This window comes from Pezoporus wallicus, unplaced genomic scaffold (genome assembly GCF_028554395.1).
Source record: "Pezoporus wallicus isolate ANWC-B61680 ecotype Strahan unplaced genomic scaffold, APGP_CSIRO_Pwel_v1 contig_13737, whole genome shotgun sequence".
Lineage (NCBI taxonomy): Eukaryota > Metazoa > Chordata > Aves > Psittaciformes > Psittacidae > Pezoporus > Pezoporus wallicus.
This window is the reverse complement of record NW_026641629.1, coordinates 639,501-656,864: the sequence shown is the minus strand read 5'-3', so window position 1 is coordinate 656,864 and position 17,364 is coordinate 639,501. Positions and strand designations below refer to the sequence as shown.

Genomic DNA, 17,364 nt, shown 5'->3' with positions numbered 1-17,364 from the left:
ACCCGTGACACAACACTAACTCCTGTGCCCAGCCCCAGCCAGAGCCCGATGTGGAGCCAAAGGGTCACAGCCACCCTCTGCTTTGGGACCCTCTGATGGGTTTTTATGTTTCCAAACGGGGCTGGCTCGTAACCTCCACTCCCCAGCGTCTCTGATTTCATGCTCCAGGTCTCACATCCCTTCCTTATCTGATCAAAAGAAAAATAAATAGATGAGGGAAAAAAAAAGGACTCGGGGAATTTACACAAAGATAAAAGAGGGATGAGAATTGTCTTGGCATTAAGCTTACTTGATAAGAATTGTAGTAGACAAGTCTTCCTTGAAACGGTTTTCCCTGTAAGAGCTGCCTTTTATTATGTGTTTATAAGATGTTGTAAGGAGAGGTAGATTCAGAAATGCCTTTTTAACACTTTTGTAAAGGTTTCTAACTCTCCCTGGTGCTATTTTTTTAGGTTAAGGATTGTTGATGAAATTTGTGCGGGTTTTTATACAATCTTTTGCAAATAAAAGAAGTGCATCGTTTTGCTGAGCACATTTTGCGTCGCTCTTTGTACCGAGGAGCGGGAGAGCTCAGACCTGCGTGCCCACAAGGCACCAACAGCTTTGGGGTGGGGGAGAAAAGGGGATCCGCATCAACCGTTTATTGCCGTCTAATTACAGACCGGTGTTTCTGTAGGACCGGGCAGCCCTTCACTGGCACGTTTGTGTGTGGAGATCAAGGGGCTTCACGCAGGGACGGGCGCCCCTTGCCTGCCGCCCACGGAGGCGCTGGGTGGGATGTGGGAACCCGATGGGTGACATCGGGGCACGGACGGGTCGGGACCGGAGCGCGCGTCCTCGGACCGGAGCCGTGGGAGACCCCACGGGCACGCGGCACCTGTGGGCGGGGCTAGCGGCACAGCCAATCGCAGGCGAGTCCGTGGGCGGGATGGGCGGAGCCTCGCCCTAGAGACGCGGCGGGTGCCCCCGCCCCTTAGCAACCGCCCTGGCCCGGCTCAGTCCCGCGCCGGTGAGCGGCGCTCGCGGCGACGGCCGTGACGCAAGCGTGACGCAAGCGCGTAGCGTGCGAGTGACGTGGTCCCGGGCAGGCGGGCGGGGCCGGTTTGAACGCGCAGGAGACGGGGCGAGAGCGGGGCAGGTAACGGGCCGGGCCCCGGCGGGGGGCGGCTGCGGGCCCGGCCCGGGATGGCGGCGGGTCCCGGACCGGGTCCGGGCTCGGGGAGCGGCGGGTGGCGGCGAGCCGGGCCCGGCGGGCGGTGAGGAGAGCGGCGCGAGGCCTGCAGGGCCCGGCCGCGCCCCTCCGCTGGTGCGGGGAACCGGGGGCCCGGCGGCGGAGCCAGCGCCCGGCGCGGCTGTGGCCGAAGGGGGGGCGGCGGCGGGCGGGTGGGTGCGGGCCGTGCCCCGCCCGGGGCGGGGGCGTGCGGCGCGGTCGGCCCTGCCCGGCGGCAGCTGCACCGGGGGCTCGGCGGCGAGCGAGCGGCTCCGCTTTGTGCTGGCGGGGCTGGGTGGGACCGGCCGCTCGGTGCTGCGCCCTGGGGAGAGCGATAACCGGGGCAGAGCAGGAAGCGTCGGTGCCGCGCCCGGTGAGCGGGATGGACACCGGCTCGTTCAGCGCTGCCACGGGAGTGTTAATGGGTCTTCAGAAAGCCCCAACCACGAGGTCACCCCAGCTGTTTGCAGCCGCCTCACGGCGTTTCCTGTGCTGCTGGGTCAGGCCTGTCTCGACAGGAGCCGTGGGAACGTTTGGTGATAACGTCTGTGGTACTAACGCCGCTGGTTGTGCCTTCCAGAAAATGGCAGTGAATGTGTATTCTACTTCAGTGACCATCGAGAACTTGAGTCGACATGACATGCTGGCCTGGATCAATGAGTCTCTGCAGCTGACGCTGACAAAGATCGAACAGCTCTGCTCAGGTGAGGGCTCAGCGCCGGGGCTGCCGCCTCGGAGGTGCTCCCCGGGTCTGCAGGGGTTCCACTGTGCTGTGTGACTGTGCTGGCGCTCAGTAGCCATCCCAATGGCTTCATTCCTGGTGTGAACAGATCCACGGTCACTGGTACAGTCTAGTTGTGGTTAGGGCATTATTGAAATGGCTATTAATAATGTAACCATAATGAGAAGGTGTATTCTTCTGACTCACTGCAGTTTAGATGAAATAAGAAGGAATGGGGGTTAACATGAAAAAAGACCCTTAGGAGAGGGTCTTTTCCAGTGAGAAATGAAGTATTTAGTCTGAATGGATCAAGTAAGTCTTACAAGTGTAGTAACTAGAGTAAATAAAGGGGATTTCTTATGGAAAAGAACCACTGGGAGGCTGGGCAGAGGGAGTGTTGTGAGGAAGGGATTCTGGTGACTCAGGTTCACCTTCTGGACTTTATGACTCCTCTTGGTGAAGGAGTGTGTCAGTCGGTGTCACCTCAGCTTGCTTTGGGTTGAGCTGACTTAGCACAGCTGGACCTCGGTAGAGTCGTCAGCAGAAAGGGGGAAGTAATTGTGGTACAGAAATGAAGTCAAGTGTCATCACAGGGAGGAGCGTGTGTGGGAGGAGGCTTGTAGGAACGAACACGAGATAATGGTCTGTGGAGTAAGAGCTGGAAGAAAATAAGGCTAGAAATGCAGCCTTGGTAAAAGATGGTGATTTGGGTAACTGCAGCAGGTAGGCAAAAGGCACTTGGTGCAGAGTGGAAGTGCAGCTCTTAGGGCGAGTTTGAGATACGGTGTTGCTCATGGAATGATAGATGGGGAATAAAAGGAGGAAGGAGTAAATTTAAAGTCAGTTTGGGACTGTCAGTGTTGGATGTGGGCGAGTGTGTGGAAGAAACGTTCACAGAGATTACAGAGAAGCAGGGGACTTACAACAGACATCTGACAGGTATTTGTAGTGGCTTTTTTGTAGTGAGGTGATGGAGGAAACCTGTAAGAGTGAAGGCACTAGAGCTCCACAAGCACATAAGTAAGGGAAGTGATATGCATTCTCTTATTGTCTGCTTTTGGATGGGCGGGTTAAAACCCTGTTTTGTGCAGTGTTGATTTATACAGCTGGGAAATTGTGCTTAGGGTTGGTGTGAGCCTCGCATGCTGCGAGTGCTCTGTCTTGCTGTGAGGCTGTGCAGAATTTCAGCTCACCTGTTTTCGGGTGAGAAAAGCCTGAGAACTCTTGAGGTGGTGTGTGCTGAGTGATGTCCCTGTGTCTGCAGAATGCCTCATGCTTCCTCAGGCATGGAAGTGGCTTTCGCTTTTGGTCATAGTTGTGTGAAAGGAGCGCCCAGGCTGGCTCTGCTGCCTTTGGCAAGGGCAGAGGTTACAGCAGCGAACTGAGCTTGCAAAAGACAACCTTTGGCCTATGCTGTGATCCCTCTATTTTTGTCACACTTATCACTCTGACTACCGATGGTGAGCTAACCCCTGATTTCTGGCAGGTGACCTGGTTTTGAGCTGGGTGTTGGAGTTCTTCAGCAAGTGAACTGAAAGCCAGGGGAGATCAAACAGCATGGATAAAAACAGCGAGATTTTATTATATCTTGGTAGGAAGTGAACAAAATAGGACTCTGTGGTTGAGATGAATGGAGTTGTTTAGAGCAACACCATGTACTTCATGGCCTTTACATAGCTCAGGAAATGTTGTGTAGCCATTTGAGTTTGAGGTCAAGGTTCCCATTACTCTCTGTGTGCACTTAATTCATTGGTGGTGTGAGGGCAGCAGTGCTCAGAATGTCGTGTTTGAGGTTTTGGGGCACACAGTTACATGTTGTCACTGCAGAGTGAGGGTGCAAGTTAAATATCTTTTTTGTTGGGTGTGTATATTCTACAAAAGAATCTTTTTGGAGGTGATCATTTGCTCTGTGCCTGAGCTGAATCCTTTGTTTGCTCTTGTTACAGTAAGAGCTGAATTGAAGGTCATGAGAGATTTAAAATTAATAGAAAGAAACTGTGTTATTTCAGTCCTTAAAGGCTGGATTTAAATATAGTCCATCTTAATTTGGCCTCTTGCCTTGGAGGGCACCTTGAATTGTGTGCAGGTTCTGTTTGTAGGCAGTAAATGTATCACAGTTTCAATAATGATTAAATGTAGTGTTTAGAATAGTTATTTTTCTGGTTCAGCTCTATTAGTGCTGATAAGAGGTGATTACAGGCCAGCGAGACACGTGTAGCAACTCTGGTCCATACTGATATCTGTGAAGAAAGGGAAATTGGGTGACTCATTGGATATTTGTTTTCTCTCTTGGAATTCTTGGAGCAGGGTTGCTCTTGTTCCCAAGACCTCAAGGCATGAGACCAAGAGCTTGGCTCTGCAGCTTGCTTAAGCTTATTTACAGCCAGGCTGTCCCAAAACAGGAGACTGAAGGTTCCTGTTTCCTCCCTTTTGTTGCCATTGAGGGATGGTGTAGCTGAGGGGTGAGTCAGGTTGGTTTGCTGATCTGACAGGGGTCACTACACTAGTGGGCTGCCTCGATTCATCCCAGGGTTTGTGTTCTCTTTCTCTTGGCAGGTGCTGCATACTGCCAGTTCATGGACATGCTCTTCCCAGGGTCTGTAGCGCTCAAGAAAGTGAAGTTTCAAGCAAAACTGGAACACGAGTATATCCAAAACTTCAAGGTTCTACAAGCAGGTTTCAAACGAATGGGTGTTGACAAAGTAAGCTGGGTTGTAACTGATTCACTGTGCTCTTCATGGCAAAGTAGACGCAATGTGCTTTCAAATTTAGAGCTGAGTGAATCTGGGAGCAGAGTTTACTTTTGGTTTGTAGATCTCAAAACTTGGTTTGCTCTGGGGCCCTCACTTGATATAGGACACTACCTGCTTTACCCCAGCTGAGATCAGGTTTCCAGGTCTTAATGCTGAGATGAATTTTTCCATGTAGTTCTGTGCAGCTTCAGTAGCACAGACTGATCCTGACATTTCTATGTGATAAGGTTTACTTGAGCTTTCTGTTTGAACCATCTCTGTTTTGGTATGTTCCTATAACCTGCTGGTTTGCTGGTCCTGAGGATTTCAGATTCTTCTTTTCAAGCATATAGAATGGTTTGGGTTGGAAAAGACCTTTAAGATCGAGTCCAGCTGTTAACCCAGCATTGCCAAGGCCACCATTAACCATGTCTCTAAGCACCACATCTACACATCTGTGAAATACATATCTTAATACCTGGAGGGAATTTGAAGCTAGTGAAAGTGAGATCTGAAATTAATCATTTCAGATCGAATGATAGTTGTGCTTATGGAAGGGTGATTTATGTAGGTAATAGTTACTGACAGCAGGTATGGTGCAGAGCATCTCTGGGTTAAAGTCTTCTTTCTTCTCTAAAAAGACATCTTGCTGTGTTGGCTGGTAGCTTCAGCACGAGCTTGATTGGTGCTGAGCTTGAGGGCAGCAGCTTGTGCTGTATGCCTGGAACTGGACAGCCTGTGGTGCCTTCACGTACCGAGTGGTGATGTACTGGCAGTGGCTTCTGGCTCCTGTCAGGCCACAGACTCTCAGCCCATGGCCTCACAGACAAGGCTTCACAATTTGCTGCATCTGTTTAATAAAGTTCTGCTCCTCATTCCAGAGGAGCTGTAACTGTAACCTACTGAAAGGTGGTGTTTAGGTCTCACAGTGGTGCTGCCTCTGCTCCGCGGTTCCGGTTCACGACACCAAGCGCTGCCTGAGTTCAGCTTTACAGGAGGAAGTTTCATGTTGAAACTTGGTGTAGCAGGAACCTTAAAGATTATTTGGCTCCTCACAGTGAAAGCAGGATTTGTTTTTAATTCAGTTACCAGCAGAAGGCCTGCTCTGGGACATACAGTTGTTATCAAGGAGGAGTTTCTCTACACCGGACAAAGAATTACATTTGTGGTCTTCTGAGTGCGCTCATTTTAAAACAAGGGAGAGGTTTTTTTACCCTTAACATGACTTTGACTTTTTTTCCCCTCCAGATAATTCCCGTGGACAAACTGGTGAAAGGAAAATTTCAGGACAACTTTGAATTTGTTCAGTGGTTCAAGAAGTTTTTTGATGCGAACTATGACGGGAAGGAGTATGATCCCGTTGCGGCTCGACAAGGCCAAGAGACAGTAGCACCAAACTTTGTTGCTCCAGTTGTGAACAAACCCAAGAAATCTCTCGGTTCCGGCTGTGCAGGTAGAGAAAATAGTTACAAGATTATCTAGATCATTAAAACCTCTGGGGAAAATAAGACCGAGTTGCTATTTAAAATCAGTGTATGAGATGAGAGTAGTTTGCATCTCTAGAGGTGTTAGGCTGCAAACACTGAGTCACTCTGTAGTGCCTGGTTATCTGGAAACTACAGAAGACAATCTTCTCTTTTAAAGAGAAAAGGGCAAAGGTTGGTGCCAACACATACCAAAACCAAATAAAAATGGAGATGTCACATGGAGTCAAGCAGAAGGAAGGGACATATCTTCAAACTCTTATGGGCCTGAATATGTTTGGAAGGGGAATAATACCTTTCTAGAAGGAAGAAAGGTGTTCTGAGAGGAACTAACCCTGAGTTAATCTTGCAGCCCCACAGAGGCCCATCGTTGCACAGAGAACTGCAGCAACTCCCAAAGCTGGGACTGGGATGGTCAAAAAGGCTGCGGGAGACAGTGAGTCGGCAGGATTGATTGAGCAGGTGTGTGACCAAACCAGCCCTCTGTTACTAGTTTTATCTGCAGATTTATTCTTTAATAGCATGAAATGGCTGGGTCAGGCAGATGGAATAAAATTACCTGAATCTCATTTAAAATCACTTAAAAGCCTCCGTTGTAATGGACTTGCTCTCCTGTAGGAGCTAGCCCCCTCCTGCAGGACATGAGTACCAGACATTCAAACCCTGTGCCATGTCACACATAGCGTTGTTTCAAGTATTTCCACAGCTGTGTTGCAGCTCTCACAGCATTCCAACCGAGCTCTAAGCAGCTGCTACTTCACTGAAATGCTGAATGTGATACAACTAAAACTGCCATCAGCATTAGAGCTGTCTTGAAAGAAAATGTTAGCAAAGATGACTGCAGGCAGCTAGTGCTTTACCTATTTCATGGCATAAGCCTTTACACTTTCTAAGTGGTATTGTGTGCGTTGGACTGGGTGTTTGTTGTGGCAATGATATTACAATATAGGAAACAGACCTTCTCCTCCTCCTGCAGTCCCCCTTCCCCCCATCTTGGTTACTTCTGAAGCGCTTTGCATGTTACCACCCTCCTGAGAGCTATGGGGACCCTGCCTGCAACATAGATCCTGCTGAATTCTGTCTTTGGTGGATGAATTATTATTGATGTCTTTTGGCAGATTAATGTATTGAAACTCACTGTTGAGGATCTGGAGAAGGAGAGAGACTTCTACTTTGGGAAATTGAGGAACATTGAGTTGATCTGCCAGGAGAATGAAGGGGAGAATGATCCAGTGTTGCAGAGGATTGTGGAAATTCTTTATGCCACAGATGTAAGTGATCTGGTATAAATTGCATTGCATAGTTCCTCCCTCCCTGCATAACTGGGAGCTGGTTTGCTTTCTAGGGCTTCCTCTAGTTCTGCTTTTTCATTTTTGTCTTTAGGTTTCTGGCCTAGCTATTCCCTCTGATTAAGGATCAGATAACATAACTGTAGTCAGGCAGCGAAAAAGGCTAGCCTTGCCTGAAGAGTATGTAGCAAATAGATCAAAGATCAGGAAAATAACTCTCCTGGTGATGTGTCTTGACACTGTAAATGGTGACTTAAGGGGTATTTGTCCCTGGTAAAAGTTAAAAAAGAAGAGCATACAGAATAGCAAGGAACTGGTTTGATAGCAGATTTTCATTCAAGCCCTTGTTTTCTTCCCCTTCAGGAAGGCTTTGTGATACCTGACGAAGGAGCACCACAGGAGGAACAAGAAGAGTATTAACAGACCACATACTGTACCAGCAGAGCAGCAACATCAGAATTCTTTGCCCCAGATCATGTGCTTAACTGTAAAATACTCCACTTTATTCTTAGAGGACTCACTGGTTTCTTTTCATAAGCAAAAAAGTACCTCTTCTTAAAGTGCACTTTGCAGAAGTCTCACTTTTTACAGCGGGTTTGAGTTAGGAGCTCTTTCTCACTTGGTAGCAGAGCAGTATTCACATTGAAATGGTATATTTAGGGAGCAAGAGGCTGAACATTTGGAACTTGTTGCAGAAAGGTTTGCTGGTAAAACACTGGTTTGTGGGAAGACTCTTTGTATCTAAGGTGGTGTGTAGTAGAGAAATTAAAGACTGACTCATGGAAAGATTGAGTTAATGTGAAAATGCAGCACAGAAATTATTATAAAATGCCTTAAGAGTATTTAAAATATGCCTCCAGATGCCAAATTGAAGTAATGTGACAGGAGATTTTATGTGCTTCATACTGGGGTAGACGTTTAACTCCGCTCACTGCTGGCTGAGAGGCCTTGCGTGGCAATCCTGCCTTGTCAGCAAGTGCTCAAAAAGGGGCTATGAAAACAAAACTCCATTCCTGTGGAAAGCTGCTTACTAAGTGATTAGTTCTCGATGGAATAGGCCTCAACGTTGCCTGTCACAAGAGTAGAGGGAGTATGAACAGCTGAGACACATAAATTACCTTGAAGAGTGCTAAAGCCTTTTTCTGTGGCATTGTGGCTAATGACCTTGCTAAAATGTACTGTGTTTTCTGTAAAAAATAACAGCAAAAAAAGCAAAGGGCATCCAGTCCTACTGCCTGAAATGTTCTTCAGAAGTATCTTTTTCCTTCCTGGCTCTTGGTTCTATTTGTCCTGTTGCTTTTCATTTTTGTTGATATACTTTTTGATCTCTCACTTGTTCTTTTGCCTTTCCCATCCCAAGGAATGCTGAGCAAATCCAGCAGTTGTAATGGGGCTTGTGCTGTGCAGTTAGTTTAGAATGAAAGTGAATTGAGCACATGAGGATGATGACTTTTCTGTCCTTTTTCTTCCCCCCTTTCAAGCCAGGGCATATGTGATACTACTTGCCAGTTCAGTAGTCTTCTGGGGTAAAAACTAAGAGGAGCTGGCTAACAGAGCTAATGTTATTGCAGAAAATACAGTACTGAGACTAACTTAAATATTAATATTTAAAGTCCTTTCCTTACCTGTCCTTTTTTTGCTACCATGCCCCTCATTACTGTTGTGTTTGGCAAGATCCTGCAAGACTTCTGATCCCCCTTCACTACTGAGATTGATCAGTCCTGTTGTGCTTGTACTCATTTGTTTCTGGTGGTAGCTTGTCCTAAAATGTGTGTAGGAGAGCATCTTATGGTAATTGTTGTGTAGTGCATGAATCTTCGTGAAATTCAGAGAAAAACCCAAATTCAGTGAATGCCAAAAATGCAAGTAACTAGCCATTGTTTAAAACTGCAGTGGTGCTATTTCTCTGTGGCCTTTGAGACTTTCGTTGCCCTAAACCTCCGTTTTACTGAGAAACCATATTTGACTTGGATTTTTCTTGACAGGGTTTTTCTACTTTAAGCAGTTTCTAAATAAAGTTCTGTATTTCAAGAGTGTCACGTCTGCTGGAGTCTCTCGTGCTTTCAGATCCCATTGGGTGAAGCTGAAGTTCGTGAGTTTTCAGGAGGAAGCTTGCAGGCCCTGGAGTATCAGCTTTCATTCTCCAGTCCCAGTTAGAGCTGTTGCTCGCTGGAGTAGCGGTGATGTTGAAACCTTTGGAGTCTGCTGGGGGAAGCCATTGCTTGAATTCTTGGGTTTTTTGCCTTATTCCTCCTGCAGCGGATGAAATGTGAGTGTATTGTTGGCTTCCTTCTCCTAATGTGACTTCACGTCTGTTTAAAGTGTTTTAAAACTGCTACAGCGCTGGTTGTTACTTATAAGCAAGCTGTGAGTTGGGTCTCTCGCCAGTCTCTGAGCAGATCAACTGCAGGCTTAGTTGGTGTTTCATTTGAAGTGTGTTTGGTAGAGCCCAAATGTAACTGCCCCAGATGTGTGGGCAGAGCAGCGTCTTCAGAGAAGTGCTTATGTGATGCATCTAACCTGGAGTTGGAAGTGTTCCCAGCAGGCTTCTTCCTGCCCCTGCTTGGTGGACACTGTTCTGCAGAGCAGGCACTGCTGGCATTGCCCACTGCTGTTGTGAAACTGGTGTTGAGCTCCAGGAGTGCAGATGTAGAAAGGGGGTTTTGATGCACATAAAATCTTCATTACCATTACTTACTTGCTTTGAGGTTGGAAGCATGTTTTTTCAACTCTAAATATTCCATCATTCCAGCTGCTGAGAGCAAAAGATGGCAAATAGTATGTGCCTGGATTTGAAGGTGGCTTCTTGGGTGTCTGCTTTTGCAGTCCAGTTGTGTGCTGGCACCTGGTCGCTTCAGGTCTCTCTAAGGAGCCTGCACGTGTGGAACTGCAGAGCACCCAGGTGGTCAGACGGGCGGCATTAGGTGGATTTTGAGCTCTGCTAGCAGAGCAAGCAGATAGCCTTTTGTGCTAAGAGCATGTTGAGTAAGAAATAGTGCTGTCAGAATAGCCCTGTGAGACTACTGAATGTGTGGAGCTATTGGATGTGGGTTGTGGAATGAAATTGAAACTCGGATTGTAAGTCAAAGGCTGCTAAGATTTCCAGTTGCTTAACATCATGTCTCTGCTACCAAGATGAGTTATAAATAGAAGGGGGACAAACTTATGTAGTCGGCTTATGACTGCGTTATAGATACTTTGTCATAATCTTTTTTTAATGTCCTTTTTGGGAAGAAAATAACAACACCAAACCCAACTCAAACCCATAGATGTAACGTAGCTACTCTGTGACACTGGTACAGTATCTGCTGTTAAATGCTCACCTGCAGGAACAGTTCCAATAGCATCCAGCCTTTCTTAGTGTCTTAGTTCTATCAGAGATCTGCAAAGCGATGGGAATGGAAGCAGCAAAGCTCACGTCTCCTCTGTACCAACATGTCTTACTTGCAGCTGGACTCCTGGATGGTTTTTTAACTTTTTATTGTCCGTTTTTTTAAAAGCTCCTTGTTTGCAATGACAATTCTTACTGTAACTGTTCACAGCCTTCAAATAAAGGCCAAAAACTTCCTTGCTGTTGTATATCACTGTTCAAAGTGACTGCTTAAGCACTCGGTTGCCTTGTAGCCTGTCTAGTTGAATGTTCATCCACAGGAGCGTGTGTCCTTCGGGAGTGGGAGTTTTTCTTTCTTAGAACAGCCTGTTAAGGGTAAGGCTGGAATCTGCTTATCACAAGAGAAAGATACTGTTTTGCAAGTCGGTGTGTAAATGTAATGGGGACTGTAATGCAGATTTCAAGCTGCCCTGCTGGCATGCAGCATGGACCTTGATTTCCATACTGGTGCAAGAGCTAGGGGGGATAATCATAACGTATGGGCCTTTACTGCAGCACCTGCAAACAACCCGGTTCCTGCAGAGAAGAGGAACGTGCATCAGGGCCCTGCTTTGTTGGCAGGACAGATGGAGCATTCACTGATCTTCTAGTGCAGAGAGAGCAAGGGGGGGATAAAGTCATTGGAGATCTGCTGCTGGTTGGCTGGGAAACGTCGCTCAATATTTGATGAGAAGTTTCCTCGCCTCCTGATCAATCATGTTCTTATGAAAAATGTACCCTCGCTTCCCCTTCGGACATTCAATGTTTAAAGGCAATAACAGTCACAAGAGACTCCCAACAGCAAGGGAAGAGCTGCAGCCTGTGACTCCTCTTTGAACACCCTCGGGAAGTTTTGCTCAGTGACCGGTTATTTGCAGCACAACTTAGTGCTTCAGCGTTAGGTAGAGGTTTGTTCTCCGTGCAAGATCGCTGCAGATACACGTGCAACCTGGAAGCCAGCTTGTGTAAATGGCCTAGCTGTGTATCGTACCTGGGGGGGGTGTGGTGGCTGTGAGCTGCGCCACTTGGGCTGCCATAAATGTGTTTGCTGATTGGGAAACTGTAGAAGTGTGCTGGAGGGTTTTTTTTTGGGGTCACCTTCGATGCGAGGCTATTGCACATGCCATCGTGATGATCGTTCCTTGTTACGGATGATCTGGTGGGTTCTCGGTCTCCATTTGCTGTGCTTGTTTTCACAGGTATGAATAAGTTCTGCGTGGCAATGAGAGAAATTATAGATAATATTGACAGTAAAGACACTGATGACTTCTTGTGAAGGCTGACGCTGGCTGAGATGCTTCATAGCCTGGGTAATGACACTGTCCTCTGCAATGAAGGATGAGGACTGAGGAGCAGCAGTTGCAAAAGTAATTTCCTGATTTATTTAAAAGGGAGGAGAAAAAGGAGAAAGAAATCGAAGTCCATTTGTTCCTGGTGCTGGAACAGTGCTTATTCCATAGCTCTCTTCCCTGCTTCTGGCTCTGTCACCACAGACCCTCAGGTAGTTAATTCTACTCTCCTTTTGGTACTGTGCAAATGAAATCGCTGACTGTCTTGCAGGAAGGGTACTGGGAGTCTGTGCTACCCAAATGCAGGAGCAATGGTACCATGCTGGGAAGCTGGGACTGGAGGGGATTTGAGCAGCAGCCCTGCCTTGAGAGCTGCTTGTATTTGTCTTCCACTTAAATGGTTCTTTGTGCTGCCAAGAAAAATGTCTGCTATTAAGTCTTCAATTTCTCAAAATCAAATAGGAAACATGAGCATCCTTCCTGATGAAACTGGCTTCATAAACCAGCCCCTCATCTAAGAACAGTGTCTGCGATGGAGTAATAGACTTGGTGATAAATGACTCTTGTAAATGGGTTCTCTTTTGGGTTTAATCAGCCTGGTTTGGCCATTGTATGTAAACCATGCATTCAGAGGTTGTGCCTGTTACCTTGGTTCGTGGTTTGCCTTTGTATGACAGCTATTCTCCTTCACGGGGCATAGATTTACAAAGGTAAACCGTCCCATTTAGGAAGATTGAAAGAACTGGGGTTAATCTGTCCTAGAGAGGAGACTGCTGGGGGCAGAGGCAGGCTTCGTCTCTGTATGCATGAGAGGCTGTCGCAAAAGAGACTCTGGCCATGTCCATGGTGAAGCAAACTCATGGAATGAATTCCATATTAGACAAACAACTTTGTCACTCACAAGCTTCTGGCATGATATAAGCACGGATAACGATGGAGCGGCAGCTCCTCTCCGTGCTTGTACCTCCTTGTGTTGGATGGAAACCGCACATTGCTGCGGATGCTCCATGATTTCCATGTCATGGGAGATGGTGGCAGCGCCTTGTGAGCAGCTCCCTGTCTGCACCCCCAGGGCCAGCTCCTCACTTCCCATGGCAGCGCCCTTCTCTCTGTGCTCCACGGAACTCCTTCCTTTCTGAAGCAGCAGCAGCAGCAGTGAACTCAACTGATTTCATTAAGTGAAATCTCCCCTCTTTTGCAGCTCCTCGGGAACTGGTGCTACCAGATGAAGCTCATTCCTGAGCGCCAGCCTGTTGCCTCCTGCTCAGCTGCTGATAAGAGCCCCGGTGCTCACCCTGCTGCCATTGAAATAACACAGGCAGGCTCCGGTAAGACAGGTCTCTGCTCTGTTCTGTAATTTACCCATTGCACCATGCTATCAGGCAGTGCTGCTGGAGTTGCAGCATTCTCTTCCTTCCGGGTAGAACTTAAGGTACCAAACTCTCAGGTGCTGGGAAATGCGAGGGGAGACTGAGCTGAGCTCTTAGGCAGAAGCTCTTCCCTGTGAGGGTGCTGAGGCGCTGGCACAGGGTGCCCAGAGAAGCTGTGGCTGCCCCATCCCTGGCAGTGCTCAAGGCCAGGTTGGACACCGGGGCTTGGAGCAAGCTGCTCCAGTGGAAGGGGTCCCTGCCCGTGGCAGGGGTTGGAGCTGGAGGAGCTTCGAGGTCCCTTCAACCCAACCCATCCTGGGATTCTATTCCATGAGTTGTCAAGAAAATGTGGAAGGGGCTCCTTTCTTTTGTGATTTATGGTTGGTTTTTAAAACCTGTAAATAAATAAGGGGCTTGAAAGCTGCTTTAGGCTGTATGAGAACAGCTCCTGCAGAGGGGGTGCAGCAGGGTCAGTTTCTACAGGAAAACTCTAGGAAGCATTGCCCTTTTGGGGCATCTCATTCCTCTTCCATCCTGTTCCTCACTTCCCCCCTCTCCTGCTGTTCTCCACGTTGCTTCGTTGCTTTTCTCCCTGCAAAAGCCATTTCTCTGCTTCTGACAAACTTGTGGTTCCTAAACCCGGAGCTGCTCTTGTGCGGGACTGGACCCTGGTGCTGGGTAAGGTCTGGCACGCCTTAAAGCCGGCTTGGTTCGGGATCCTGGCAGGATTTGGCCGGGGTTCAGCGATGTTCTGGCAGTACCAGGAGGTTTCCACCAGGTGGTGCTGTTGGGCTGGGAACGGCCGGTTCCCGGGGACGGATTCGGGCGCCGGGATTAACCTGGGGCATCCCTGCGGATTCCTTTCCTTTTGCTCGGTTTGCTGTTCGCAGGTGAGCTTTGCAGACGAGGAATGTGCTGAGCACCCTGCTCCAGGGGCACCAGGACCTGTAAACCAGAGGAACCAGCAGCCCAGAGCAGGCGGGGAGCCCCTGCTCCTCCTTCCCAGCGGAGGAGCCCATCACCCAGGCTGCTCATTCCTTTGCCTTGACAGTGCCTGCTCCAAGGGGCTCACAGGCTTCCGTGAGCACCATCACTTACCCTGACAGGCTGTTGGTTTTCTATCGGAGCTCTGACTTTGGGCTGTAAATCACTGTTGGTTGCCAGAGCCCACTCTGGCTGTTGTGCCCTCAAAGGGCTGTATGGAGAGCGGTTGTACTTGGCTTCTGCTTCCCACTTGCTCCTGCTTGCAGGAGGAGCCATGCTGGATCCTTCTCCTGAGATGCTCTTTCCCCATCTTGTCTCTCTGTTGCTGCCAGTTCTGCATGGACCATGCCATCGCGCATCTTTGTCTTTCCCTCCCCTTGCAGTCTTTAACAGCTTCCAAAGCCCTGCACCAGCCTGGAATTCCTCTCCTTCATCCAGGCTCTGTCAGACAGATGTGTCCTGTGCCGCCTTCCCTGAGAGCCCGCGATGTGTTTCCAATGACCTGCTGTCGTTTCCATGCATAGCTGCATATTTCCTCTGCTCATCAGCCATCAGCAATTGCTTTAGAGAAAGGCATCCTCTGCTCTGATGGCTCCCCAGAGAGGAATTTATTGGCAGGATAACATAAAAGCCCCTTTCCCTGCTCCGCGCTGCAGCTGAAGCCGTACATGCTTACGATGGCCGTTCCTGCTGACACCAGCTGCTTTATCAGTGATACTGAGATTTGTGTCCTCATCAGGCAGTGGGTGCTGGTCTGGGGTAGGGCAGAGCTGTGAGGGGTTTGGGAGGCACTTCAGCAAGGGCTGCTGCATCAACACATGTTCTATTGGGATTCTCCTTTAACCTCAAACACAATTACGTAGCGTTCCTGCCATTGGAATACTCCTGGCTCCCAGTTCCCCATCGTTCTGGCCTCACGCTGTTTGCTGCATGTTAACGTGATTTCACTGTGCTGTACTTGATGGATCAGTTTTGTCTGCAGGCCCTTCCTGGCAGGAATCCCTAGATGGATCCTTGTCCTGTTGCTGGTGCCTCTTGCAGTACAGTAAGCAACCACCACCTTCCTGGTGGGAGAGGGGTGCGGCTGAGAGGAGAGAAATCCATCCCAATGTACCTACAAGGAGATCATGATTTAGATGCTGCTTGACAGGGTATCCCGGTGTCTGCTGAGCTCCAATGGTGCTCTCACTGCTAACACAGCAACGCAGATGTCCTTAAGGCGTTGCTTGCTTCCTGCAGATTGTTACAGAGCCTCCAATTCCAGCCAGCTGGATTTATGGATCTCCTAATCCAGGTACATTTGTCTTACAGTGATCATGTCCTGGCTCCAGCAAGAGCTAGTAAGGAGTGCAGGAAATGTGAAGGGACTTCTTACACTGACGTAGTGACAGGACAGGGGGGAATGGCTTTAACCTGCCAGGGATTGAGAAGGGATCTAAGGAAGTTCTTCCCTCTGAGGTGCTGATCAGCCCCTTTCTAGCGGCACGGGTGCATCTGGACCTGGGTGTGCTCAGGGCTCATCCCCGTTCCACAGCCCTGCCTGCCCAAAGCCCTCCCTGGCCTGGGCTCCTGGTGCACGTTTGCAGGGGTGCTGTGGCTCTGGAGAGGGGCCCGCTAGGAGCTAGCTGAGGAGCGATGGAGAAGTTCTCCACGTAAAGCCCTGCTTGTATCAACAGCAACTCCAGTGCTGAAAACCAAGTGGAATTAAATGGACATAGCTTGGCCTCTGGCAGGCTGGAGCATGAGCTGAAGGCACGTGCACATTGCCACGTAAACAGCTGGATGTGGAGCACATATCCTGCTGCATTGCTGGACCAGATTCATGATCACTGATCATGGCTCACTGCTCTGATTTATGTGCTGGGGGTCAGAGCCCCTTCCAGACAGCACCTGGGCTGTTGTGTGCTTTGCAAAGGCATCGTGCTCTTTATCTTCAGTTCCCCAGAGTTGGTTTGGGAAAGCAGGGAGGGAGCATTTGTGCCTTCTGTGTGTGCCCACTTAAAAGCCAGGCAGGGTTTCGGGAATCTTGCACATACCCAACCATCAGTTTGGTTCTCAGACTGCGCTGTTTATGTGTTAAAGCAAAGTGTGTGTATCTATTGTATGGAGATGTTGGTGTCTGGGGGACCGAGCAGTAGCATTCAAAGCCCTGATGCATGTTTCTGTCTACATCTGACTCCATTTGTTTCTCTCCAGATGCAGGTGCCAAATCCATCTGTTCCTTCGCGTGGTAATGATTTTGCTAAGAAGTGAGTAAAGGCAGCGTTCGGCACCGGGGGCACATTCCCGGGCTGTAAATGCACGTCAGCTTTTGCAATGTGATGGAAATTGGTTAACCATTTGCATTGACCCTTTCTGGTAGCTCCCTTCAGCCCACCTCCCCGTGTAACCTTCCTGGGGAGCCTGGGCAGGCAGAGCTGGGGTTGTTAATCCAGGGCTGACACACAGACACGCTGCCCCCCGCACGGAAATCCCCTGGGATTCTCCTCTCCCCGTTCCCACCAGGGTCCTGGTGTTCAGAGCCTTTTCTCAACACCACGGCCAGCAGAAGCTGCCCAGACCCGCGCACCTCTGAGGAGGCATCTCCTGTCCCTACAGAGCCGCTGGCCTGTCCTTGCCCGGGGCACTGCAGCCAGGATGTGGCTTGCGGGCAGCGGGTGCTGTCACAGACACGGGTCCCCTTCCTCTGTGCCTCCCTGCTCTGCCTGTGGACCCCGCAGCTTGTGCGAGGACCCGGGATTAAACGGCCCTGTTCCCTGCATCACCGGGAACGGGGCTCTGGGAAGGCTCAGGTGCCGATCCCGCCGTGGGCGCCTGGAGCTGCAGTGATTTATGTGTGCCCCGTGCTCAGCACACCGGTCTGGCTGCAGGATGTGCTGCTGAGCAGCCTGCGCCCTGCCAGCACAGCACCAGCC

The 17,364-nt window shown here is 49.2% G+C and overlaps 1 protein-coding gene across 1 annotated transcript; it reads left to right on the top strand.

Moving 5' to 3' along the window:
* The first annotated feature begins 998 nt into the window (after positions 1-998).
* MAPRE1 (microtubule associated protein RP/EB family member 1) lies at positions 999-11,003 on the top strand. Its single transcript, XM_057424778.1, has 7 exons — positions 999-1,138; positions 1,791-1,914; positions 4,488-4,633; positions 5,912-6,116; positions 6,500-6,609; positions 7,266-7,418; positions 7,800-11,003. The coding sequence occupies exons 2-7, from the start codon at positions 1,794-1,796 to the stop codon at positions 7,854-7,856; spliced, it is 792 nt and encodes a 263-aa protein (XP_057280761.1). The 5' UTR covers positions 999-1,138; positions 1,791-1,793; the 3' UTR covers positions 7,857-11,003.
* Positions 11,004-17,364: the final 6,361 nt, after the last annotated feature.